Here is a 27995-nt window from a genome sequence, read left to right on the forward strand (position 1 = left end):
TCTTTCCAAATGCTTTTGTTGCTCTGTGCATACTGCTAACACTTCCTGAAACAGTTGCCAGTAGAGAACACAGCTTCTCCAAGCTGAAGTTAATAAAAACACATGTTCGCTGTACAATGACACAGGAGAGGCTAGTCGCCTTGCAACCTCTCAGAGCATGAGCTGGCCCAGATTGTGGACCTTAAGGAAGCAGTTTAAATCTTTGCAACCAAGAAGGCACGGAAAGCACCACTTTGATTATTCAAACAGATAAAAATGCCAGTGTTTACTAGGCAGACAAGAAAAGTTAACTTTCAAATGCCTGAACAGCAAATGTGTTACTTAAAATTTTTGAACAAGGCATTTTGTTAGTTCTCCTTTTTGGGGTAGGTAGCAGAGCAGTACCATGAGAGGAGGAGAACAGGAAGAAAGCAGAATTGAGACCTTTCAAAGTTTTGGCCGAAGGGGCACGGGGGGATCATTTGAGCTCCCCGCCTCAGGTGCCAAAATGTTGTGGGCCAGCCCTGGCCATTACTCTTTTCTTGGGTGAAAGAACAGGCAACCCCACCCCACAGAATTAACTCTGGATGCTCTCGACCCAGGCAGGATGTTGCCCTCAGGTGAATAGGAGCTTAATACAAAATGGACAAAGATAAGTATGACAATTGTGCCAGTGCACAGAAGAGGGGAGCTGAGGGCCCTCTGTCCAACTATTACAATGCCAAAGGATTTTTAGCAAAAAGGTTAGGAATCCACTTGTTAAATATTTATTATAGTGGCAACCAGTGACATGCTTGTCTTCTACAAATACAGAAAAGAGAATCCCTGCTCTGAACAATGAAAGCACAAAAGATTAAACTAGAAGACATATTTAACACAGAAAGAAGAGTGCTTTTTGTGATGTGTATAATTCAGTTATGTAATGCCACTTGATCAAGGTGAATTTCTTAGAAACCTAAAATAAGATTTAGACTGGGAAGGAGTAGAATTTGCAGTTTGAGTGCAATGGTTTTCAGCCCTCATGTGTCAGAATGTAGATGGCTTCACCAGCTGTGCTCAATCTTATTTATAATGTAGTGCATAAATACTGCATGAAAGTTTTATGACTTCCTCTGGAGTATCTTAGCTTTGAAAGCTCTTAAACCAAAGGTGGGCAAACTATGGCCTGTGGGCCACATCTGGCCCATGGGACCCTTCCTGGCCCAGGAGGCTAGCCATAGCCCCTCCCCTGCTGCAGGCACAACGCTCTGGGTGGCTGGGCAGCACAGTTGCAGAGCCATGGCCTGACCCGGTGCTCTCTGCTGCATGGTAAGGGGGCAGGGAGCGGGGGGGTAGGGTTGGATAGAGGCCAGGGGAGTTCAGGGTGGTGGTCAGGGGTGTGGATAGGGGTCAGGGCCTTCAGAGGGCAGGGAACAGGGGGGGTTGAATTGGGTGCACGGGTCCCAGGGGGGCAGTCAGGAAGGAGCAGGGTTGGATGGGGCAGTGGGGGCCAGTCAGGGGCAGGGGTTCTGGGGATGGTCAGGAAATGGGGGGGGTTGGATGGGGCAGGAGTCCCGGGGGGGCCCTGTCAGGGGGCGAGAAGCAAGGGGGAGCAGAGGCACAGCCTCCCCTAACCTGCCCTCCATACAATTTCTGAAACCCAGTGCAGTTCTCAGGCCAAAAAGTTTGCCCACCCCGTCTTAATATCAATCCCAGGCTAGGGCGTATTGTGGCACAACATGTACTTCAGAGGAAAGTGCAAGAAATGCCATAGTGGATATTTGCAAAATAAGCTGCCCCTAAGAAAAGTTTGTCTTAGTTAGTGGTTAATTTATGTCCTAAAGCAAATGTTTAACACCCTTTTTTTATCCTAACTAATTGGACTGTGGATGTAAACTTCAGGCTATGTCTACACTGCCCTGCTGTTTGGACTACAGAGATATTAACAGTAATGCCTGTCAATATGCTGCGCTGCAACTTCCCCGTGTGGATGCAGCAGGTGCGAATGAAATGGTTCCTAATTTGCATTAATGTAAGCCTGTCTGAAGAGGATTATGTTAATGCAAAGCAAGAATATTTTAATGTGCATCTGCACAAGAAAGTTAGAGCATAGCACTTTGACCCCTCCAGTGCTGTTCAGATCTCTCTAATCCAAACTGCAGGGTAGTGTAGACAAGTCTATTGTTACCTAATACGTTTTTAAATCCTGTCAAACTCTTGGCCTCAATGATACCTTATGGCAATACCTATCCCTTCTTTGAAGCCCACTGAACCATCATTTTCTCATTTCAAATGTAAGCTTAGGTGTTCCTTTCTTTACTTCAAATGATTAATTTTGCCTGTATGAAGTACTTTATTAAGGAGACTTTGTCAGAAAATCATATGTTCAATTGGTAAAGGAAGGAACTTGAGCTTAACCTTATGTTTTGAATCTAAACCAGGAGTTCAAACTTTCATAACGCGGATCACATATTAAAAGATTTCATGGATTTCCTCCTCTCCCATTCATGACTGTTTAAGGTCCTTGTGCCAACTACAGCAATTATGTAAATAGAAAATCCTGGTGTACTGTTAACTGCATTGCAATTTAACGGATGAAAACAGGGAATATTTAGTAGATAAAAATTGGGAATAGAGCCAGCACCTTGAGGCGAGTGTTAAAGATAGCTATTCTATAGTTTAGAATAGCTATTTTTTTAAAAAAGGTGATTATACTGTTTTTTGGGTTTTGTTTTGTTTTTGCTGGCACAGATTCCAAGTCAAAGCACAATTTAAATGTTTGGGATTAATTTATAGTCTCCATATCACTCATGATAAAAGGAAATGCATATTCTTTGATATTACTTAATTTAAGATCTTCTGAAAGTCTAGTGTTAATTTTCACTTCTTTAGGACTATTACGGGGGTGGCCAACCTATGGCTCTGGAGTCACATGCAGCTCCTCAGAAGTTAATATGCAGCTCCTTATAAAGGCACCGACTCTGGGGCTGGAGCTACAGGTGCCAACTTTCCAATGTGCCGGGGGTGCCCCCTGTTGCTCAACCCCTGGCTCTGCCACAGCCCTGCCCTCACTCCACCCTCCTGTGCCCTCCCTTGAGCCTTCCATGCCCTCACTCCCGAGCCTCCTGCATGCCACGAAACAGCTGATTGGGAGGTGCAGGGCAGGACGCACTGGGACTGGGGAGCTGATGGGGGACTGCTGCCGTATTACTGTGGCTCTTTGGCAACGTACATTGATAAATTCTGGCTCCTTCTCAGGCTCAGGCTGGTCACCTCTGGACTATTGGAACACAATTAAATTGTTTTATGCTCACATGACGCTAGAGTGTAAGTGATCTTACTTTACACGTGATTAGAAGAGTACAGAGCCAAGAGCTAGTAGTGGCAATGGTACAAAATGTTTAATTTACGTGCAACAGTTATAATATAGCAAGGCAACAAAATACACAAATTCTGGCATTTATTTTTGTTCAACTATTTCTGGAAAATGGACAGCATTTAGAACGGACCCATATACAACCAGCTTCCTCATGCACAAACATTGACATTTACAAACTAATACTAGTGTGAAAGATTACATCAAACTTAAATTACATGACAGATGAATTTTATAGCAGCTCCTCCAACAGAGCTATCTGCGGACATGAATAAAAATCATGATTATAGCCAAAGAACTGTGATGTATTGGGAGAAATGTTTAAAACAGCACAGGTTGCTCAAGTTACTGTACACAAATCAGTAATGTTACCTTTATGGACTCCTGCTTCCCTCATGTCTTTGTATTAAAAATGCATCTCTAGTTTTGAAATTAATATTTAATGAATACTGTTCAATTAAGCTACTGAACTGCCATTAGAGCAGGTTTGTGGTGCAAGAACCAGGAAATTACTTTATGCAGTAATAGGCATTCTGGTAGACCTTAGGAAAGGAGCACTACTGTTTTCATTTTATTTCAGAGATCATTAAAATGGATTAGTCAGTTCTGACAATGTGTCATTTCACATGTTTATCATGGCAACATTCCTGCATTCTTCTGTTTACAAGAATGATTAGATTGCCTATTTTTCTTTATCCCACCCTTTGAAACACTAGTAGTGCCCAGGGTAAAATTACAAGAGGCACATTTCTCTGGCAAATATAAATAAAGCAAAGAGTATAGCATATAGTATCTGACTGTAAACAAAAATCTATCTGAAAGTATGCTCTAATTAGATAACCCTATTGATATTGAAGCCACTCATGTAAACAATATTTGAAACTTCTTTGGCACAACAAAGCCTTTTCCTCTTGATTAATAAATACAACACACTTACATGCATTTAATATTTTTTTAAAAGATACTGATAAGCATTACCTTAGTAGCAAAATTCATAGACAAAGGACTCATTACATCTTACAAAGATGTAAGGCTACAGTTTGCAATTCAAAAATTAATTTGCAAACTTTAAAGGTGAGTTAAACTGGGAAGATGTAAAGTTTAGCTTAATTTAAAAATGTTTTCAGGTAATTCATATCAGTAGCTTAATTAGAGGCTTAGAATTTTAAAGGATTAACTTCTGTTTAAGTATTACTGCACAGAATAATCAAGAAAAATACCTATCCAAAACTCTTTCATGGGAGAATATTCGTCATTTAAATTGTCAACATTTCATTCTAATCCTTTTTTACTCCTGAGATCCTTTACAATGGACATGGGGGGGTGGGGTTTCCCAAAGCTCTAAGGTGATAACATAACCATGTTTCCCCCACCTTTACATTAACATAAGTCAGTAACAAAAAGTAACTAACTAAGATGCACCTTCTACCTGCAAAGTTCTTCCTCATTTGGGTCCCACAATCACCTGGTGACTCGCCTTCTCATCCCTTCTTAAAAGTTGGAAGTAATCCCGATTTATAAGATTTGTTACTCTGTCCCATCATCAAAACCTAGGAATGTATACTGTTTCTTAATATGGCCTTATCTGAACATAAAAATCAACTCTCTAAGTGGCATAATGATAATGGGAATGCACATTTAACATTTACCTGTCAGTATTTCAAAACCTCTAACAGGTTAAATAAGTTATTTAAGATTCTACATAATAGAACATGTGCAGGTTAAAAAATATTTAAACAAGCAGTGTTTTGTAATATAATGTAAACTGGAATTCAGATATTCCTTTACTAGTCTGCCAAGACTTCTTATTCCCTGTCTCTTCTGCAAGTGTTGACAAATATGCAGAGCAGTGCAAGGAAGTGCTCTAGTTAAGAGCCTGAGGAACATATATCACAACAGTTTAGCAGAAGACTGATGTTCACATATTTCATTCTAAAAGGTAATCATTTGTTACTAAATCATACATACATTCTGTACCTGACTGGGATTCTTAAACAATTTAAGATCTCAAAGGGTAAGTCCGGGAAAAATCCTTTTAAAGAAAAGCATGACAGACAATGGATGTAAGTTTTGTGACTTTTCTTTAAATAGATCATTACAAAAAAAAGGACAAAATAAAGCAGCATATTTTTTTAGCTTGCTTGAACCTTTAAGAGTCTTCACAGCAAGTCAAATTATGTTTGAATGCATACAACACAAAAGCTCTTCCTTGTTATGTATATCTGCTCAAGATGGAGTTAGACCTGGACTTGTCATCTCTGCTGTAGGACTTGCAAGGTATTCACTTGATTTCAGACTTGTAAGAGATTTATAACTTGCTACAGAAGTCAGAGAGCCACAAAGACCAAGCAATGATGGAGTGTCTTCTTTCCCTGTTAAAACAGAATTACGTTAACCACTATTACAGTGAAATTCTTAATACTAGATTTACCTGAGCAGGGTTAACACTGAGGGAAGAGAGAAGGTCAGTATATGTATCCTTTTATAGAATGTTCATCCTCAATACAACATAGCACACATGCACAAATGCAGTCACCAGTTTTTAGGGAAACATGCTACTGTGCCAAGCATCTCCCACAATTCTAGATGTCTAGACAGTTCTCCTCTCTCTACAGCTCACAGAGGCAGATCAGCATTTTGGTGCCACATGGTCTGACCATGCCTCTTCTACTTCTTCCTTCCAGATTCCTCCTCCACCTTCCGAGTATTCCTGGCAGCTTCCTGCTTTGCAGGAGCATCTCTTTCCTGGCTAGAACATTTGCCCTTAGGGCTTTGAGATGACCCTGACTTTGGCTCCACTTTCAAGAGTCTTCCCAGAAACAGCCTTTGTAGCCGACACCTCAATGGATACAATGAGGTTTTCAGCCCAAGCCATGGCTTCCAGTTCAGTAACCAGGCACCGCCTATGGCTTCAACCCTCGAAGATGGATACTTACTCTAAGCAGGTCCTATGCTCAGCCAGGTTTACTGGCTCCCTCATTTTTGGAGAAAAACTGGATAAGATAGTGGCTGACAAGATGGCAAAATCTAAACAGTCTCTCCTTTCCCCACTAAGGGTCCTCAGAATAGAAAATAGACCAGCCTTCGGACAGAAGCACTCCTTTTGCTTCTCATCCTCACAGAGGTACCAGGTTTATCATTTACCAGCAAAGGGACAACAAATTCACTGAGGGAAAAACTAGAATCGAAGTACCAGGAGAAATTCCAGCGGGACTTCAGCCCCCAACCCTCCCAAATCCACTTTATGACAAAGATTGCATAGGTTCCACCCAGAGCGGAAGCTCAGGGATAGAATTTCCCATTTCTTAGAAGAATGGTTTTCACTGACCATAGACAAATGGGTCAGGGATATAGTGAGCAAGAGAGACCCCCTTGAGCTGCAGGCTCCAACCATCCAGTCTTCATCCAATCACCCAGCTCCAATGGCTCTGTAAAGCACAGTCTGATCCAGAACAAAATATCATCTTTTGAATATGGGAACGATAGAGTGGGTTCCCTCAGAAAAAAGGTTCTCCAGGTTCTACTCCGTCTTCTTTATTATACAGCAGCAAATGGTGAGTATCAGAGCCATTCTCAATCTCAAAAGCAACAGTGGATAAAGAAAAAGTTTTGGATGGAGATCCTGGCCTCTACAGTATCATACCTGTCCCAGAAGGGACTTCTTGACTTCAGTTGACCCAGACAACACATATTTCCATCAGACTCTGCCCCCACAGACTTCTGTAGTTTGCAAACAGCAGGAAACGCTGGAAATACCTAACACTCCTGTTTGGCCTCTCCTCAGCCCTCAAGGTTTTTACAAAGATGTTGATTGTGATAATGGCCAGACTCAGGTCACAGGAAACTCACCTGGACCCCTTCCTGGATGACATTCTGATCAAAGCTCCATCACAGCACAGAAGGTCATATCTTGAACATGAAATCTTCTCCAGGCACCCAGCTTCAATACCAAGAAAAGTTCTCTGGGTCCACCCAGGAATTTATTTTCTTGTTCCAGAGCCACAGGACACCTATTACAGCACTATGCCGCCAACTGCTAAGACTTGTGGTGTCAGGCATATGGATCTCCATGGGCACAATCATACACCAGAAGTCTTCAAGCTTTCATATTAGCAGTGTGGGATCACACTATGGAACGCAAGGAAGATGAAGTATAGGTTCCAGCACAGGTGTTCAACTCTTTACAATAGTGGTCAGCCCACAACAATGTCTGCAAAGGCACGCCCATCTGCCTTCCAGATCCTTTAGTCCAAGCAGCCAACTTGTGAATTGTACCAAGGCAGAGACCAAAATACTTCTCAGGCTCCCTGGAAGACAATCCACAGGTAGCAGATTGCTTTGAGCAGTCTGGTTAGCCAGACTGACATGCCACTCTTTTCCAAATGGGGTCTTTCACTATTTTTGAGGGCTTTGACAAGCCATTCCTCTGAGCCTCTGACTTCAGTGTTGACCTCTTATTTATCCATTAAGTAAAAAAAATAATAAAAATTTATCCATTTTCTTAGTAGCTGTCACATCTGCGAGCCGGGTGTCGGAGCTGGCAGCCTTATCTATACAGGAGCCTTACTGCGTGTTCCACAAGGCAAAAGTGGCACTCAGAATACCAGATTCCTTTCTTATTAAGGTAAATTTCTCCTTCCATACTTCCAAAGAACTTGTGCTTCCTTCATTCTGTCCAAAAGTACAACATCCAACTGAAAAGGTGTGAGACACCTTAGAGGTCAGAGGAGTGTTGAAAATCTAATTCAAGCATACAAGAATCTGCAAGAAGATTGGTCTCCTTATTCATGCCTTCCCACCCAAAATGCCAAGGACTGAGATTTCAAGTCCTCTGTTGCTCAGTGGATTAGATTATGTATTGGGGAAGCCTACAAAATCATCAGAGGCTTCTGTCCCAGAATGGATCAAGCACACTTCACAAGATCCTTACCAATCTCCTAGCTGGAATGAGCAAGTGTGTTCACTTTGGAAATTTACAAAAGAGCCAGTTGGTCTACAGCTAACACCTTCATTTAGTACTATTAGGTGGAATTTCTGTCTTCTGCAGAGGCTTCCTTTGGCAGGGAGGTGCTGTCTGCAGTCACCAGAAATAACAGAAACTTTTGAGCACGCTCACAAAAAGGGGACGGAGGACTTCTTTCCTACCAAACTTTTGTTTCAGAACCCTCCCTATACCTGTTCAGTGCTCGCTACTTCCCAGATGCCCAGAATTGTGGGAGACACTGAACTCCAGAATGTAAAATTTCTTATTGATAATTTCCTTTCTGCTAGCAGTGTCTCCTACAGTTCTACCCACCCTGGATAACTCATGAGTTGAATCAGATATTAAGTGGAATTGTTACCGTACGACCATCTTTCTTGGTCTAATGTATGTAGCTGTTTTGTTATCTCTGGAATATTTGTTCATGGATGTTATGCAAATTTAACAGATTGGGAATAACTCATCTGGCAGCAAGAAGGAGCAGAGAGGGTGTGGCCAGACCACGCGACACCAAAATTCTGATCCACCTCCATGAGCAGTGAGACAAGAGCAGCCCAGATGTCCGGAATTGTGGAAGACACTGCTAACAGAAAGGAAATTAATCAGTAAGAAAATTTTCCATTAAGGCTTCAACCAAACATCAGCAGTAAATTACCAGAATTATGCTATGACCAAAGATTTATTGCTTTTAATCTTTGTTGGAAAAAAAACCATTGGAATCAGTAAATGCTATTACTGAAGATAAGCATGTTTTGTTTTTCATCCCTCTTGATAATTCCTCATAAAAGATCAGATTTACACTGGCAGTGTCAGTGCAAACTTCCCATATTACCTCACAAACATGCAACCTGGAGGGACCAGACCTCCAGAGATGAGGCATGTCAATTTAACCCATGTCCTCCCTGCCAAAAGTGGAGCTAATTAGTGCCAATTATGGTAGTGCGTTTTGTGACAGGCAGACACTTACCCAGTGAGATCACCTTATTTCCACAAGCCACCAAACAGGGATCAGATAACAGCTTTTGGTTGCCACCAACCTGAACTGGGTTTGAACAGATGACTAAGACATTTCACGCACTATATTGTATTTGCAACCCAGTCCACCAAAAGTTCAAGGAACTTTGCATCAGTAAAGTAGGCATTTCTGAATGCCTCTGTGCCTCTGGATTCTCATTTAAAGGGAAGCCCTACCTTTGGGGGAAAAAAAACAGTATAGTAAAATAATCCACTCTCTTTCAGCATCTTCCAATGGATCTTTGAATAATTTAAGTCTTACATCTGCTGAACATTTTAAAAAAAGAACTGAGTGACCAAATACAGTGCTTATGGAATGAACTAAAGTGAACACCCTTAAAGATCTACACTCACTCTATCCCTAGGAAAAAAATAGGGTTTTTTTTAAACTTAATATTCTGAGAAAATATATGGAAAAGCTGGGAAAAATAATTTAACTACTTCAGTTTAGCAGTATGCATCCACCATACGAATTCTAAAACTTTGGATGTGGTGAAAAGGGATTTTGGAACATAACATTACTATTATCAGGAAAGTTACCTAAATTTCCAGCTGGATAACTAGCAATTAGGAACATCTCAGAGATGAGATAAAGGTGATGTAGAGGGAGGCATTAGCATTTATAGTTGAGCTGAGAGATAGATATTCATGGCACCTGGCAGAGGCAGCAAGAGTGTCACGGTGGAGTTGGTTGTTATTAGGTGCCAGAGCACTCTTGGGTGGGGGAGGGGGGCGGTAGAAATTATATTGAGCATACAACAACACTCTTTGGGATCAGCAGTTGGGTTTGACAACCGAGAAGCTAAAATATCACTCTCACAATGGACTTAACCGCTTTCAACAGTACTTTATATTAAAAATCTGCAATTCAGAAAACCACATTTTCAAATGTTACCATAAGAATATATATTGTATTGTGACAGGGTGGAGTGGCACGCCTATCTTCTGCTCTGTCTATGCAGACTATTCATAGACTTTCATGTGTTAAACACTGCTGTGTAGTTTATTTCCTTACTCTTTTCACCACGTTACTGATCCATATACCACAGCACTTATAACATCAGTTTCTCCTCACCCTTCTCCCAAGAAGAGGAGAAGAAAAAGCTGTCTGCACCTTCTTGGTTCTGGCTCCGCTAGCCTGCCTATCCCTCCAGCATTTCCTTCCAGTGCCGCCTTCTACCCTTTGCATTAATGGGCTAACTAACTCTTTAGCAGATTAGAATGAGCTGGGAAGGATTAATTAGGTACAGTCAGGTCCACCCTGGGGGGAGTTAATTGGTGTTTAACTGATCAGAGTGCTGACTCAAGCTGTTGGTTCCCAGCACTCTGCCACATGTATGTAAGACATAGGGGGGCACTGTCCTGCTCTACTTGGCACTGGCAAGGGTTCAGAGTACCATGTCCAATTCTGGGCATCACACTTTAGGAAAACCTGGACAAATTGGAGAGTGTCAAATTATAAAAGGTTTAGGAAACCTGTCCTTTGAGGAAAAGTTAAAAAACTGGGCATGTTTGATCTTGAGAAAAAGAGACCATGGGAGGGAGGGGGACTGATAAGTCTTTGAATATATTAAGGATGTTAGAAAAAGGATGGGGATCAGTTGTTCTCCGTTTTCACTGAAAGTAGGACAAGTAGTAATGGGCTTAATCTGCAGCGAGGTAGATTAAGGTTAGATATTAGAAAAAGATCTTCTAACTACATAGGTAATTAAACTCTGCAATAGGCTTCCAAGGAAGGTTGTGAAATCCCTGTCACTAGAGGTTTTTAAGAACAAGTTAGAAAAACACCTGTCAGGGATAGTCAACCAAGTTTACTTGGTTCTGCCTCAGTGCAGGTGTCTGAACTTGATTTCTGGAGGTTCCTTCCAGGCCTACATTTCTACGAGTCTATGATAAGTGCGGCACTGCATTAAAAAAATTCATCTTATAACAGATTATAGCAAAATCTGAACCATCTAAGGCCCTGACTTCCACTAGATGTGAGAGATCTCAGTATCTCACAGATACAAATACAGATACAACCCTAAAATACATAAAAACTCAAGTTACCTACTTTTCTGTAACTCTTGTTCTTCTAAATGTTCTTCTATTCCACTGTAGGTGTGTGCTCATGCCTCGTACAGAGTTGTTGGAGAATTTTTTCCCTCAGCCATACCCATCGGGGTGGTCTGAGAAACCTCTGTTGTCATGCGCCACTATGTGCTGTAATAAGGAGGCAGAGCCACCCCTGACTCCCCTCAGTTTCTTCATGCTGGATAGACTCTGATAGGGGAAGACTGGCGGGTCGTGGAATGGTCATGCGCAACCCACTCGAAGAACTGTTATAGAAAGGCAGATAGCCATTTTTTCTTCGAGTGCTTGCACAGGTCCATTCCACTGTAGGGAACTCACAGATAGACAATCATAGAGGTGGGCTTAAGGTCAACCTGAACAGTGCTTGTAAGACCACCTATCCAAAACTGTCATTATCCCTGGGCGGAGGAAGCAAAGGTAAGGACAGATGACCAATCTCCAGTTTGACAAATGTCAGTGATAGGTACTTGCATCAAGTAAGCCACTGATATTGCCTGTGCTCTAGTAGAATGTATCAATACCCTAGCTGGGAGGGGCTATATTAGCCAGCAGGTAACAAAAGAATGTATAAAGAGATCCAGAATGAAATCCTCCGAGCATCTTAGTTCTGTCCGCAATCACAACGAACAACTGAGCAGAGGTCCTAAATAATTTGGTATGTTCCAGTTAGAAAGTTAGAGCCTCTCTCACATTCAACAAATAAAGTTTCTCCTTATCGCTCTGGGCATGAGGTTTCAGAAAGTCAGCTGATAGGTTACTCGATTAACATGAAAATTAGAGAGATCACCATAGTGAGAAATTTTGGGTGAGGATGAAGATAAACCTTAAACCTATTAAAAATTGTATATGGAGGCTATGACACTAGGGCTTTCAACTCTTCCACTCTTCTGGCCAAGGTGGTGGCCGCTAGAGATGCTACATTCACATAGAGGTAAGCAGAGCACAAGTTGCAAGGGATTTAAAGGGCAGTCCTGTCAATTTTATTAGGACCAAGTTCAGATCCCAGGATCTTGCATATGTGGATTTAATCTGACCAAGCCCTTTAGGAATCTGATGATGATGGGATTGGAAAAAAGGGATCTACTATCCACCAAGTTGTGGAAGGCCAAAATAGCTGCCAGATGGAACCTTATAGAGCTAATAGCCAAACTCTGTTTTAGATATAGAAGACAGTCCAGTATGCGGTCCAGGTCCGCTCTGGAGATACAGCTTTCTGACAGGACCAAATGAAGAAGCATTTCTACTTAGTCGGGTAAGTGCTCCCAGTTGAGGGTTTTCTGCAATTCAGAAGCACTTTGTGAATGTCCTTTGAAAAGGATCTTTCAAAGGGTGTTATCTATTAAGCATCCAGGCTGTCAGATGGAGGGAACAGAGACTGGAATAGAGCAAGTGACCCTGGTCCTGGGAAATCACGTTTGGGTCCAACAGGACAGACAATTGAGGCTCAATTAGCAAGGTTAGTAGAGTTGAGTACAAGTGTTAACAAGACCATTTCAGTGCTAGAAGGATGAGATGAGCATGGTCTTGTTTCACTTTGGACATGACCCTGTGTAGCAAAGGAATTGAAGGGAAGGTGTATATTAGGGAATCCTTCCAAAATAGGAGAAAAGCATCTGTCAGTGAGCTACCAGCTGAGAGCTCCCCTGGAACAACATTGATGGCATTTTCTTCTAGTCTTTGTTGCAAGTAAGTCAACTTGGGGAATTCGCCCAGAGCTGGAAGATGGTTCTAGCCACATCTGGGCATAATGACCACTCAAGAAAGGATCTGCTCAGCTAATCAGCTAACATGTTCTGTATTCCTGGAAGATAAGGAGCCCTGAGATGAATCAAGTTGGTTATGCGAAAGTCCCAAAGGCGAACTGCCTCTTGGCACACTTGAATGGATTGTGCTGCTCTCCGTCTGCTTACGTAAAACATAACTGCAGAGTTGTGTGTTAAAATTGAATTATTTCCCACTATCAGGAGGAGGAAGGCTGAGCAAGCTACATGTACTGATCTTAGCTCTCTGACTTTTATATAAGTCTTTTGATCTTGAGATGACCAGAGATGCTGAGTCTGCAGGGACCTCATATGAGCTCCCCAACCCAGGGATGATGCATCTGGGACTAGAGTGAGGTTGGTAGCAGAGAGACAGGGGACCTACACACACTTTCAGAGGGTCCAACCACCAAACCAACAATGACAACACCGACACTGGCCCTGGAACCACTTTGCCCAAATTACGATGATTCAGGGCACACCCTGAAGCTAGGCATGCCTGCAACTTTCCAAGATGCAGCCTGGAATGCTGAACTACGTAGGACCATGCTGCCATGTGACCCAGGAGACTGAGGCAGCTGTGTGCCATAGTGAATGGGTATGTTTCAGCCTCAGCAGTAATGTTTCAAACCTGAATTGTGGCAGAAAGGCCTTGGCCTTTGTGGAGTCCAAGAGCACCCCAATGAACTCTGTTCTCTGTACTGGTTTTAGGATTGATTTGTCCTGATTCAGCAGAAGTCCCAGTGTATCAAACGGGGACAGGACGGTGGATACACTGGATAACACATGAGCCTCATCTAATCAATGAGCCTCTAATCAACCAGTCATCCAGGTATACAAACACATGGACTCTTAATTTTTGCAGAATGTGATTTTTCCACCCTGCTTAAGATGAACCAATCTAATGTTATGTGGGTCCTAATTGCTAATTGCTTAGGAAGTGGGATAAGTGACTGGGAAACACATGGAACTATGGTAACTGGTACCCTGCCCTCAACCAACCCATTAAAATGCCTGTTTGGACAAAGCGGCTGGATGGGATGAGCTAGCTGATGCTGAAGAAGAGGGCAGTGAAAGATGCCTTCTGTAACCCCTGCCCTTTCTCCTTGGTGCATCGTGGGACCAGGGAGCAAAAACTTGGTGCCCTTATGGCTGCTCTGGATGAAATTGTTTCCTTTTCATCGCTGGAGTATAGATTCCAAGAAATTTTAATGTGGCCCATGAATCTTTCAGGCTATAGAGCCGGTCATCCATTTTCTCTGAAAATAATGAGACACCTTCGAAAGAGAGGTTCTGGATGGTCTGCTGGACCTCTGGGGGTATCCCAGATGATTGCAACCATGAACATCTTCTCATAGTAATAGCTGATGCCATGGTTGAGCAGCCCAGCATGCGCTATCTCAACTGTCCTGGAGAGCAGTTTTGGCAACCAGTTTACCCTCATCTACCGTTACTGCAAACTCCTGCCTACCGTCCTTTGGTGAATTGCCTTTAAATTTTAAAATATTTTTTCCAGAGAGTGAAGTCATAGTGACTCAGGAGCGCCTATTGGTTTGCAATCCTGAGTTGCAGACTTCTTGTGGAACAAAGTTTCCGACCAAACAGATCCAGTCTCTTTGAATCTTTCCCTTTTAGCACTGATGCTTGTTGTCCCAAATCTGTTTACTTCAAATCTGAATTAGCTTGGTAAAGTTTAGAAATAGGACTTGTGTGTTTGTTTTTTATTGCTTTTGTAATTAATTTTGACCTTTATGCCTCGTTACTTGTGATGACTTAAAATCCTTCTTTCTATAGTTAATAAACATTTTACTGTTTTATCTTAAGCAGTGAGTTTGGATTAAAGTGTGTGGGAGACTGCTTAGAACAACAAAGGTGGTGATAATTATTACCCTTTGTTGGAATAACGGAGTTATATGAGCTTATACTGTACAGTGAATGGACTGCACAGTACAAGACACATTTCGGGGTACAAGGCTCGGACTAGAAAGCTGGCAAGTGTTGTCTTGTGTGTAGTGCATCAGTGGTGGGAGAGCATTCATGCAACTCAGCTGGATGTGACTGCATGCTAAGGGCTATGAGTGAACAGAGCCTGGCAGGGGTGGTTTGTTCATCAGCAAACCACTGCAAAACACACCCTGAACTGGAGAATTAAGGGGGCACAGCAGTTCAAACAGTCCCAATTGTAACCTGGGTTATATGGCATGATTTAGTTTGGGATTGGTCCTTCTTTGAGCAGGGGGTTGGACTAGTTGACCTTCTGAGGTCCCTTCCAACCCTTATATTCTATGATTCTGTGTCACTGAAGGTGTCTGCCAAAGCGCCTTAACAAGCTCTATAATGACTTTGTTAGTTGGCAGAACCATCAATACTGGATACATCGATACTAGTTCACCAGCTAGTGAGAGCTGCACACACCTCCTCTGCCTGAATATCAAACAGAAACCACCCTTCTCAAAAGATCTTGAGCTCTGGTGTCCTCTTGTGGTGGTGAATCATTTGTTAGCTCAATCGCCTCATCTGGTGAAGAGGACTAAGAGGTGGCTCTAAGGTGATTTATGTCTTGCAGAGGAGAAGCTGCCTCAGTGATCTCTGGCTGATTGGTACCCATCTTAGCACTGAGTACTGGTGTATGATGTCCTCAGTTCCAATGCTGCCGAAGCGCTCTCAAGGATACCAAGATGATTGGGGAAAGGTCCTAGCTGGAGGGGGGACATGGCAGGGTGTCCAAAAGAGCCACTGATATGGACCAAGGCCCCATCCTTACCCAGGGCACCGTCCGTTAGAAGGATTTCAGTGTTGAGTTGCTGCATGGCCTGTGGTCCCAAAGACTGTGATGGAGGGTATGTTCCTTGTCTTGGATGTCATACAGACCACCTCATCTTCAAAACCGAAGATGAAGAATCTGAAACTTCCAGAAACAGAGAGGTAGAACCAGTTGGAACTGGTGAGAGGTAGTCGAAGCCCAGACATGGGTTGTACTGGGGGTATCACCACAGGCTTGCCTGTCTATTGCACTGGCTTTTGCGGAAGCTTGGGCAGTAACAATTCTGCAGTTTCTTGACATGGTGAGGGAAAACCTGCAGACATCAATACTGGCTGTAGTCCTTCTTGTAATACTGGTGATACCAGTACCAAGAATCTGTGTCAGTCCCTTGCAGCTGCATACGCCTCTTGAGTGGTAGTGATCGGCACTGTCTGAGGGCTCCACGAAGTTCTTGGATGGCCTCGACTTGGCACAGGTTCTGGAGGCAGCAGTCCCCTATTCCTAAGCAATGAGTGCCCCAGGGAGAGCCTTCCTCCTGAACATTATGCAGAGTCTCTGCCTCTGCGTGGCTTTGGTATTGACTCACTGAGCCTGAGGAAGGCATAAGCATTTTCTTCAGTATCGGCCAATGGGACCGAGGTGCCACAGACATCTCTGGTGGGGTGCTCTGTTGATGTACTTAGGAAGCTTTTCCTGTAAGATGATTCTGATGGACGGCAAAGCGCTGCCTCAATAAGTAAGCACTCAAGCCTCACCTCTGTCTTTCTTTGAGCAGGGCTTGAATCCCTTACAAATGTAATGAATGTGGGATTCTCCCAAACATTATAATCTGGCCCGGGTGTGGATTGCTGACCAGCACAGGTTTAGCGCAAGTCTGGCAGAACTTAAACCTCGGTGAGCAGGGCATTGTTTTGGTACCAAAAGATTAAAAGTGGTCAAGAGACCTAAAACGAAAACCTAGCCCTAAAAGCTAGCTAAACAAACTACCACTAAACTAATTAACTAACAATAACAGGATATGTACACAAAGGAGTGAGGGGAGCACCTGTCACAACAAGCCTGCAATCACTCCAACCACCACCACTTGCGGTAACGAGTAAATGAGGGGAGTCGGAGAGGCTTTGCCCTTGAATACCAACATGCAGTGGTATATGGCAACAGAAGACAGTTGGGCAATCCAAACAGGTACCGCTCAGGGAAAAAATTCTCTGACAGCTGTGCACGAGGCATGCACATACCTACAGTGGAAAGGACATGAGCTAGTACTTGAAGTCGTAAAATGGTGTCAAATGTGGCAAAAATAAAAGAAACAACACTGCTATTACAGAGGGACCAAGCGCAGGGTGTATCTTCTCAATGTTAACCATAACACTGAACTAGCAATTACTTTAAGTGAACTAGTGCACGCAATGGGTCTTAAAACAGATTTAGATTTTAAGGCACTGTTCATGACGACAGTTTTTTAACTGGGAAAAAATAACTTGATCATAGCCTTTAAAGATATGTTTTTTTAAAAAAAGAATTTTTATTTCCCAGGCTGCACGTGATTAAAGTTTGAGGGATTGGGAGGAATTCTTTATAGTAACTCATATTAAACATTTAGAGTCTCAAATGTCTTGTTGCACCTTCCTGCTTATTCACAGTTGGCCACAAGAGGGTAACTGAAAGAAAACTGAAGATATAGATGTGTAGTGCTAGCCACTGATTTTGTCTGTTGCCTATTTCGCTATCCCTTAATTTTAATGGAAAACATATGGCAGCCTACAGCATTACAGACAAAAGCAGCATCTGAATGCCCGATAAAATTAGACTGGACAGTAGGAAAGACAAAGTAAAAAGTGTGGGAGAATAACATTGAAAGGGAGCTGCAAAGCCCAATGACTGGACTCATGGAACCTTAGGTTAATTGTAGCAGAAAAATGACACCAGATCCCACATGGTGAAGGGGGAAATGTAACAATAATGTTTGAAGTCAATATAAAGCCTTGCCTTAAACACAGCACAAAATAATGTACTACTCATATCATTGGGACTTGATACATGCAAACGTATTTTCAATAAGGTGCTTGGGAAAAACAGTCGAGTCACACACATTAACTTTGCAAAAAGAAAAAGAGTACTTGTGGCACCTTAGAGACTAACCAATTTATTTGAGCATAAGCTTTCGTGAGCTACAGCTCACTTCATCGGATGCATACCGTGGAAACTGCAGCAGACTTTATATACACACAGAGAATATGAAACAATACCTCCTCCCACCCCACTGTCCTGCTGGTAATAGCTTATCTAAAGTGATCATCAAGTTGGGCCATTTCCAGCACAAATCCAGGTTTTCTCACCCTCCACCCCCCCACACACAAATTCACTCTCCTGCTGGTAATAGCCCATCCAAAGTGACAACTCTACACAATGTGCATGATAATCAAGTTGGGCCATTTCCTGCACAAATCCAGATTATCATGCACATTGTAGGGAGAGTGGTCACTTTGGATGAGCTATTACCAGCAGGATAGTGAGTTTGTGTGTGTGTTTTTTGGAGGGGGGTGAGGGGGTGAGAGAACCTGGATTTGTGCAGGAAATGGCCCAACTTGATGATCACTTTAGATAAGCTATTACCAGCAGGACAGTGGGGTGGGAGGAGGTATTGTTTCATATTCTCTGTGTGTATATAAAGTCTGCTGCAGTTTCCACGGTATGCATCCGATGAAGTGAGCTGTAGCTCACAAAAGCTCATGCTCAAATAAATTGGTTAGTCTCTAAGGTGCCACAAGTACTCCTTTTCTTTTTGCGAATACAGACTAACACGGCTGTTACTCTGAAACACATTAACTTTGAAAAGGTACATTTTATTTCCTTGCACATATCAGGTTGAAAGTTTGTTCCCTAGAAGAAAAGCAAGATGCCTTGATTGCTGAAATTGAAGAGTACTTGAAAGTATTTATTAAAAAGTATTAACAAGGACCTGAACAAAGTGTAACTTTTAGGCAGTATTTTACCTTCACTTAGTAAATTTAATCCATCTTGCTTTCCATCTCCATCTTGTGAATTACCTGGGTCCAGAGATGTCTGAGAAAGACTAACTTCCGCAGAGAGTTGGTCCAGACTTTGATAACTTTTCCTGTAAAACAAGTATCATTTTTCCTAACTTTCAAAGAAAATTTAAATGACATTCTATTGAAATTTTAGTGTGTTTAATCAGTCTTTAAAAAACAAAAAAAAAACAAAACAGTGACCAGCTAATCTTGCCTACCTTCAATATTGTCTCTATTTCAGTTTTTCTACCATGAAAAGCTGAATTTGGTGAATCCATAAGAAAAAAAAGAATACTATAGTAAATGAAAAAAATTAGAATTCTTACTACAAAAGATCGAAGCCTAGAAGAATGAAAATTCATTACTAACAACTCTGTTAGGGTTATCAAATATAATATGATGTACTTTCTTTCCCCCCTTGTTTAAATGAACAATATTAGCAAAAGCATCTGAAGATGAATTGAACTATATGAAAGTATATTATAAGTAGCTCTTTAGTACATAGGAAAAGCCAAATGCAAAATTAAGTCAGTGTGACCATACCCTTACAGTTTATGTACACAAACTTTGTGTTCTTCAGTGTATCCATTTAATTTCTCACCGGAAAGTTAACCCTAGTTAAGACATTTCTAGACTTAAACACCACCTCTTTAGAGTTACAAAAATTTCCATTTTTTTACTCTGAATAAGGTTCATAATAGTACAAATAACTTAAATGTGTGAGAAATTTAAACTCCCTATTTCACTGCCAATGTGAAGCTAATAAAATTTGCAAATGTGTTTCCCTCTGAGGGGAATGGATGCAGCCACTTGCCAAGAAGAAAAGACAAAAAAAAAGAGAACAAACATTCCAACTATAAGTTACTAAACTATACAGCTAAAAACTAATAAAAGATGCAAATAAGTATGCAGTATATCCAAAATACAAAATCCTGGTAGTAATGGGGAACTTTAAGTACCCAAATATCTGTTGGATAAGTAAAATAGCAAAACACAAAATGTCCATTAAGTTCCAAAATGTGTTGGGGACAACTTCTTGTTTCAGATGGAGGAAATAACCAATGGCAGCCATCTTAAACTTGATTCTAACTAACAGGGAGGAAGAGCTTGTGAATCTGAAGGTTGAAGGCAATTTGCTGAAAGTGATCATGAAATGATAGATTACATAATTCTAAGGAAAAGAAGGAAAGCAGCAGAATAAGCACAGTGGGCTTCAAAAAACTAACAGATTAACAAACTCAGAGACCTGGTAGGTAGGGACCCATGAGAAGAAAGCCTAAGGGAAAAAGGAGCTCAAGGCAGCTGGCAGTTTCTCAGAGAGACAATATTAAAAACACAGCAGAAAACTATTCCACTGTGAAGGAAAGATAGGAAGAATAGTAATAGGACAATATGGCTGCACCAAGAGCTTTTTAATGACCTGAAAATCAAAAAGGAATCCTACAAAAAGTGAAAATACAGACAAATTGCTAAAGATGAGTATAAAAGAATAGTGGAAACATAGTAAGGATAACATAAGAAAGGCTAAGACACAAAACAAATTACACCTAGCAAGGGACATACGGTAGTAAGAAGAGGTTCTACAAGTACATTAGGAGCAAGAGAAGGACAAAGGAAAATAGAGGTCCACTACTTAGTGGGGGAAAAATGCTAATAAGGAACACCACCATGAAGGCTGAGGCATATAATACCTATTTTGCTTCATTCTTCACTAAAAAAATCAGTTATGACCAGATACTTAACACCATTAATAACAACAATAAGGTGGAAGGAACACAAGCCAAAACAGCAAAAGAACAGGTTAAAGAATATTTAGATAAGCTAGATGTATTCAAGCCAGCAGGGCCTGATGAAATTCCCCCTAGAATACGGAAGGAATTAGCTGAAGCAATTTTGGAATCACTAGTGATTATCTTCGAGATCTCAAGGAGGACGGGTTGGTCTCTGAGAAGGTCACACACAGAACCTATAATTAAAAGAGGAAACAAAGAGGATCCAGGGAATTATAGACTAGTCAGCCTACCTTTGATACCTGGAAAAATACTGGGACAAATTAAACAATCAGTCTGTAAGCACCTAGAGGATAACAGGATGATAAACAATAGCCTCGCTGGTGTACTGTGGACAAGTTTGGGTGTCACGCTTTAAGAAAGATGTGGACAAATTGGACAGAGTCCTGAGGAGAACAACAAATAAAAGGTTTAGAAAACCTGACCTATGTGGAAAGGTTAAAGAAAATAGATATCTTCAGTCTTGAGAAAAAAAGACTGTGGTGGACCAGATAACAGTCTTCAAATACATTTGGGGCTTTTACAAAAAGAGGACAGCAACCAACTGTTCTCCATGTTCGTTGAAGGTCTGACAAGAAATAATGGGCTTAATCTACAGCAAGGGAGATTTACGTTAGATGTCAGAAAAAACTAACTATAAAGTTATCAAGGCAGATTATGGAATCACTATCGTTGGAGGTCTTTAAGAATTGGTTAGACAAATACCCAACAGGTATACCTGGTCATGCCTCAGTGAGGGGAGATGGACTAGATGACCGCTCAAAGTCCATTCCAGCCCTACATTTCTAGGATTCCAACAGGTTTGGCAAAATACTCAAGGGTAGGTTCAACCATGGATATAATTACACATATAATCATACCTATTTTAAAGGTAAGTATACTGCTCTGGAGCCTATGGATATCACTCTCCAAGATCTTGCCACCTAAATTCCTCCCTTAGCAGTGACAGCACCTCAGACTAAGCCTGGCAGGTTTTTTTTATAGCAATATGAAACAGAGGGTGGTGGATGGGGAGAAGGATCTCAATTCTGCTCGAGTTTGGACCCTCCTCAACATCCATCCAGACTCAAGAAGCAGCTATGGGTTCTGGCTGCTGGTACTAAGCACTCAGGAGTGTTTCAATATCAGTACTCCTGATTTGACTGTACCTTCCCCACCCCAGCCCTCATGAATCCAGGAGAGCACCCACTTTTGAGTTCCTAACTCCAAACAAATTGCTTCACTGGACCTGGGACTCTTCACATCAGCGGATTGGCAAGGTTCAACAAAGTAGTACAATTTTGTTCTGTCTGAGCCACTCTCTCCCAGTACCTTTTCCAACCAATCTTTTTTTTTTTTTTTTTTAATTCTTCCCTTCCCCATTGATGATTTTACTTAATTTCCCCCATCTAATTGCCTAGATTCTGGGTTTATAGTAAATCTGAAAATATTCATCCATCTGCCTTAAATGTACACTTATAAGAGATACCACAATGTAAACAATGTAATGAAGATTTCAGTTTAATGATTAATCTTTTCAATTCCCCAAATTTGAAGAAATCTGATTTCCTAAAATCCTATCCAAGAATAATTTTTATATCACAGGTTATGATTCACCAAATTACTCAGAATGTGTTAGTATTAATTGGTCAGTTTTTTCCAATAGTATTAGTCCAAGGTGGTTTTTTTAGTTTTTATTTTTGTTAAATGAGTTGTAAGAAGTGTTGTGTTAATTTATATTGCTGATATAGCTATTGGGCAATAGCATTCAGACTATAATCCAGCATGGACAAGGCTCTAGGTGACAAAATTTAGGAAGAACTGTTTTTCTAATAAACTCTTATCTGCAACCCTGATCCAATTAAATAACTTTATTCTATCAAACAATTTGCATAACTTTATTGTATTTCTATTATAGTCTTGATCTTAAATTTAGATACTGGCTTCCTCCACCACCACCACTTTTTTTTATGTTGTTATGAATAGTGAAGAAACCATGCCCTTCCTTGTTATGAAACTATTTTTTGTTTATCACGCTAAAGGGAATCCAGCTATACCTCCACCTGGGTGTTTTGGGGAAATGGGGGGAGTAAGTGATCAGGTCATCCCCTTGTAAGCCTCCTTGACTTAGGTTCTATTTCCATTTGGATAAGAGTTATGTATTTTAAGTGATCTTTGGTCAGTTTGATCACTTCATTTCTTTTTCTACCGTTTTCTCACATTATACTGTCTTTTACATTTCCTGGTCTACCTTACCCTCTTCCTACAGGAAACCCACCATAATGACCTGGAGGCAGAGAAATTTAGAAGGTAATGGATGGGGAAAGAAGTGTTTTAACAATTTCTCCTCCTCAGCCAAAATTGGAGCAATATTATATCACAAGAGACTCAATTTACACATTCTAGATGTAAATAAAGATGAGGAAGGTAGATTTTTGCTAGTGAAGGCTAAGATCTTTGACTCTGTATATACACTCTAATAAATACATATAGACCTAGTAAAGATAATCCAAGTTTTTAATTTTTTCACCAAATTAATTAATATCCCATTAGGCTCAGTCATCATAGCAGGAGATTTTAATAATGTGTTGGTCCTTTTTAAAAAAAAAAAAAAAAAGACAAGTCAGGTTGGCTCAAGCATACACAATTGCATTCTGGAAACATTATAAGAGACTATATGGACAAATTGGGATTAAAAAATGCATGGCAGTTGCAGAACCCTCCAATGAAGGGTTTTACTTTTTATTCTGCCCCACATTAGATGGCAACAGACAAACCTCAGATATCTTGGCATCCTGTTCCCCAAGGAAATTAAAAACATAGTCAAGATTAACCTAGCCTCATTAATTAGCCCCAATTAATTAGCAAACAATTTAAATAGATGGCAGGCACTACCCATCTCCCTTTGGGGAAACAAATAAAAAAATTAATGCTCTTCCCAGGGTCCTTTTCATTGTCAATTCCCTCCCTCCATATTTCTCCCTTTTATTTTACCACCAAAATCAACATGTTCAGTTCCTTCTTGTGGGGTGCTGGTAACAAACCCAGAATCTCCTTAAAAAGATTACAGCTCCCTATCAAAACAGGGGGGGTTAGATTTCCCAACTTTAAAGTTCACCATCAGGCAATAATTCTTAGCCAAGCAGCACAATAGCTCATTCCCTTGTGCTGTAGGGCCCTGGACTTGCTCCAGCTGGAAGCCGAATTGGTTGCTTTTTTACCCCTTTCCCATGCACTGCGCTTGGATTACTACTGATTCCCTAAAGAACAATTACTGACTATTGTGGGAGCCAAAAATACTTGGTGTACTATGTTTACTAAATTTCAAAATCACCCTCTTCTACATACCAATGTCTGTACCTGGGGCAACTCAAAATTTTGTATAGCAGGCAACCCATCACTTGGCCAGACTGGATTAGGAAAGGGATTTTGACCATCAGTCAACTGATTGAAAACGATAATTTCCTCCCTTTTACAATATTAAAAGAAAGATTCAATCTAGAGACTAAGAAGGAGTAGCAACGTATCCAGCTTAACATGCTATATCCCATCTGTTTGACCCTGATGCTTTTACTACCCTGACCCACCTGAACAGCTTTCATTTCTCCAAATATTACTCAGATTCCCAAGACCAAAGGCAACACTATATGCACAACTGGTCAGAAAATTTGAACTAAACATGGATTCTCTAAGAAAGAAGTGGGAGGAAGAACTAGGCCAATTATCTGCAGAGGCAGATTTACACTAAAACACAGGGTGCCCTGACATGGGGCCCCCCAACAACAGGGGGCCCCAGGGCCAGGCAGCTGTGGAGGTAGAAGCTTGGTCCTGCAGGCTCCTGGAGCTCCTGCTGCAGGCTCCGCACCCACCAGCAGCCAAGCTCCCCTTTCCCCGACTGTTTGCCAGCACTCAGGTCGCTCCAGGAGGGAGGTGGAGAAGGCAGAGAAGAGGCAGGGGAAGGGGGTGGAGGCAGGGCAGGGCCCCCGTATTCCTCCTACACCTACCCCCAAGTCCCCTGCCGTGAGCCGCTCAGGGCAGAGGGCTGGGAGCACCCCCATGAGCCCAACCCACACCCCCAGCCCCATGCCCTGACTCCTGCAACCCCCTCTCACACACCCCCAGCCATGACTCCTGCACCCCTCTCACACACACCCAGACCCCTGCCCTCCCTGACTCCTGAACCCCCCACACTCTCCCAGCCATGATTCCTGCACCCCCCTGACCCACACCCAGACCCCTGCCCTCCCTGACTCCTGAACCCCCCACACTCTCCCAGCCATGATTCCTGCACCCCCCTGACCCACACCCAGCCCCCTGCCCTCCCTGACTCCTGCATCCCCCCCCACATCCCAACCTGCACCCCTTGTACCAAATGGGAGCTGTCCCAGGTAAGTGCTCCACACCCCTAACCCAGCCCTAAGCCCTCCCCCCGCACCCTAACTCCTGGCCAGACCCTGCACCTGAATCCCCAGTCTGCTCCCGCACCCTAACTCCCTCCCAGACCCTGCATCCCCAGCCCCGAGCCCCCTCCGGCAACCTAACTCCTGGCCAGACCCTGCATCCCAACGTTTTTTTACCTTTTTTTTTTAATAAAGCACTTTACAATCGTTTGCTAATAGTACAAAAATATTTGGAAAGATAACATTAAGTGGTGAGCCGAGACCCTCAGCAATTTTCAAGTGTTCTGTGGAAAAACAACAAACTACAAAAACAATCAAGGTACCTCACTTTATTTTCATTTACTTCCTATTACTTATAGGAGGAGGAGGAAGAAAAAAAGGTTATTATCTAACTTGTTCTTAAAAAAATCTCCAATGCTGAAGATTCCACAACAACTGCTAAAAGACTAGTACTACAGAAATGGAAATTCAAAAAGTGACCAGACACTGGAGCATAGACATTGTAAGCTTGTAAGACTGGAGTAAGCCTGGAGCATAGACATTGTAAGCTTGGCCACTATGGAAAGAATTGTATACCATAATAGAAATACCCAAGAAAAGAGATGCTTTCCTGGAAGTATCAGAATGATCCCATTAAATACATGGGCCTCCCTCAACTCTCCCTCTACTCATAGAATCATAGAATATCAGGGTTGGAAGGGACCCCTGAAGGTCATCTAGTCCAACCCCCTGCTCGAAGCAGGACCAATTCCCAGTTAAATCATCCCAGCCAGGGCTTTGTCAAGCCTGACCTTAAAAACCTCTAAGGAAGGAGATTCTACCACCTCCCTAGGTAACGCATTCCAGTGTTTCACCACCCTCTTAGTGAAAAAGTTTTTCCTAATATCCAATCTAAACCTCCCCCACTGCAACTTGAGACCATTACTCCTCGTTCTGTCATCTGCTACCATTGAGAACAGTCTAGATCCATCCTCTTTGGAACCCCCTTTCAGGTAGCTGAAAGCAGCTATCAAATCCCCCCTCATTCTTCTCTTCTGCAGGCTAAACAATCCCAGCTCCCTCAGCCTCTCCTCATAAGTCATGTGTTCTAGACCCCTAATAATTTTTGTTGCCCTTCGCTGGACTCTCTCCAATTTATCCACATCCTTCTTGTAGTGTGGGGCCCAAAACTGGACACAGTACTCCAGATGAGGCCTCACCAATGTCGAATAGAGGGGAACGATCACGTCCCTCGATCTGCTCGCTATGCCCCTACTTATACATCCCAAAATGCCATTGGCCTTCTTGGCAACAAGGGCACACTGTTGACTCATATCCAGCTTCTCGTCCACTGTCACCCCTAGGTCCTTTTCCGCAGAACTGCTGCCTAGCCATTCGGTCCCTAGTCTGTAGCGGTGCATGGGATTCTTCCATCCTAAGTGCAGGACCCTGCACTTATCCTTATTGAACCTCATCAGATTTCTTTTGGCCCAATCCTCCAATTGGTCTAGGTCCTTCTGTATCCTATCCCTCCCCTCCAGCGTATCTACCACTCCTCCCAGTTTAGTATCATCCGCAAATTTGCTGAGAGTGCAATCCTCACCATCCTCCAGATCATTTATGAAGATATTGAACAAAACCGGCCCCAGGACCGACCCTTGGGGCACTCCACTTGATACCGGCTGCCAACTAGACATGGAGCCAATGATCACTACCCGTTGAGCCCGACAATGTAGCCAGCTTTCTACCCACCTTATAGTGCATTCATCCAGCCCATACTTCCTTAACTTGCTGACAAGAATACTGTGGGAGACCGTGTCAAAAGCTTTGCTAAAGTCAAGAAACAATACATCCACTGCTTTCCCTTCATCCACAGAACCAGTAATCTCATCATAAAAGGCGATTAGATTAGTCAGGCATGACCTTCCCTTGGTGAATCCATGCTGGCTGTTCCTGATCACTTTCCTCTCATGCAAGTGCTTCAGTATTGATTCTTTGAGGACCTGCTCCATGATTTTTCCAGGGACTGAGGTGAGGCTGACTGGCCTGTAGTTCCCAGGATCCTCCTTCTTCCCTTTTTTAAAGATTGGCACTACATTAGCCTTTTTCCAGTCATCCGGGACTTCCCCCGTTCGCCACGAGTTTTCAAAGATAATGGCCAATGGCTCTGCAATCACAGCCGCCAATTCCTTCAGCACTCTCGGATACTCACTTCCTTCCTTCTCTATCTCTATCCCCCCCTCTGAATTTTGCTTCTATTCTTTATCTTATTTTAATAATTATTATTTAACTAGTTGGATTTTTATAAGTAACATTTGTTTGTAAATTGTGTAATACAAAAACTGATTTATATTTTAACCATTCATATTATATATATGTAAGTAAATGTTGAAAGTATAGTAAATGGTTAAAATGTATTGCAAGAAGTTTATGTATATTTCATTATGTTTATATTATATTTAATAAAAAGCTAATAGGAAAAATATTGCAGTGTGAAGCAGATGTATAATCCACCCACAGGATGATGATAAAGCCTTTAAAGCAATTTTCTTGGAAAAAGAATTTGTTAAAGGGAGAAAGAGCTAGAGCAACTGTACTTATGGAGACAATGAGGTGTAGCAACATCATATAAAAAGGAAAAGGAGAAAAGCAGCAAGAGGATTTTTGTTACTCATTTTCTAAAATGACTTCTCAAATTCAATACAACACAAAAACTAAAGAAATCTCATGCGACATGGCATTCATAGCCATCATGAGATTCTATTACCATTATACCTTATTAGAATTTACTCTTGGCAACAAAGCTTTCCCTATTTACCAGTTTTGTTATATATGATAGAATCATAGAATATCAGGGTTGGAAGGGACCTCAGGAGGTCATCTAGTCCA

The 27995-nt window shown here is 41.9% G+C and overlaps 1 protein-coding gene across 6 annotated transcripts in view; it reads right to left on the bottom strand.

Annotated features, from left to right (window-relative positions):
• Nucleotides 1-3334: 3334 nt before the first annotated feature.
• The window catches only part of RUNDC3B (RUN domain containing 3B), a 147339-nt gene continuing 122678 nt past the window's right edge, over nt 3335-27995 (bottom strand). Inside the window, exons 10-12 of one of the 6 annotated variants that reach the window (XR_012157565.1) lie at nt 18977-19044; nt 8677-8895; nt 5619-5706 (exon numbers count right to left, since the gene is read on the bottom strand). Coding sequence is in view for 3 of the 6 variants with exons in the window: in XM_073334080.1 (XP_073190181.1) it covers nt 5561-5706; nt 18923-19044 (268 nt within the window). In the remaining 3 variants the exon portion in view is untranslated. Of the gene's footprint in view, nt 5707-8676; nt 8899-9039; nt 9358-18922; nt 19045-27995 lie in introns of those variants that run through there. The other 5 variants (XR_012157564.1, XR_012157566.1, XM_073334081.1 and 2 more) reach the window with 5 other exon arrangements.

The sequence above is a fragment of the Lepidochelys kempii genome, chromosome 2 (genome assembly GCF_965140265.1).
Source record: "Lepidochelys kempii isolate rLepKem1 chromosome 2, rLepKem1.hap2, whole genome shotgun sequence".
NCBI lineage: Eukaryota > Metazoa > Chordata > Testudines > Cheloniidae > Lepidochelys > Lepidochelys kempii.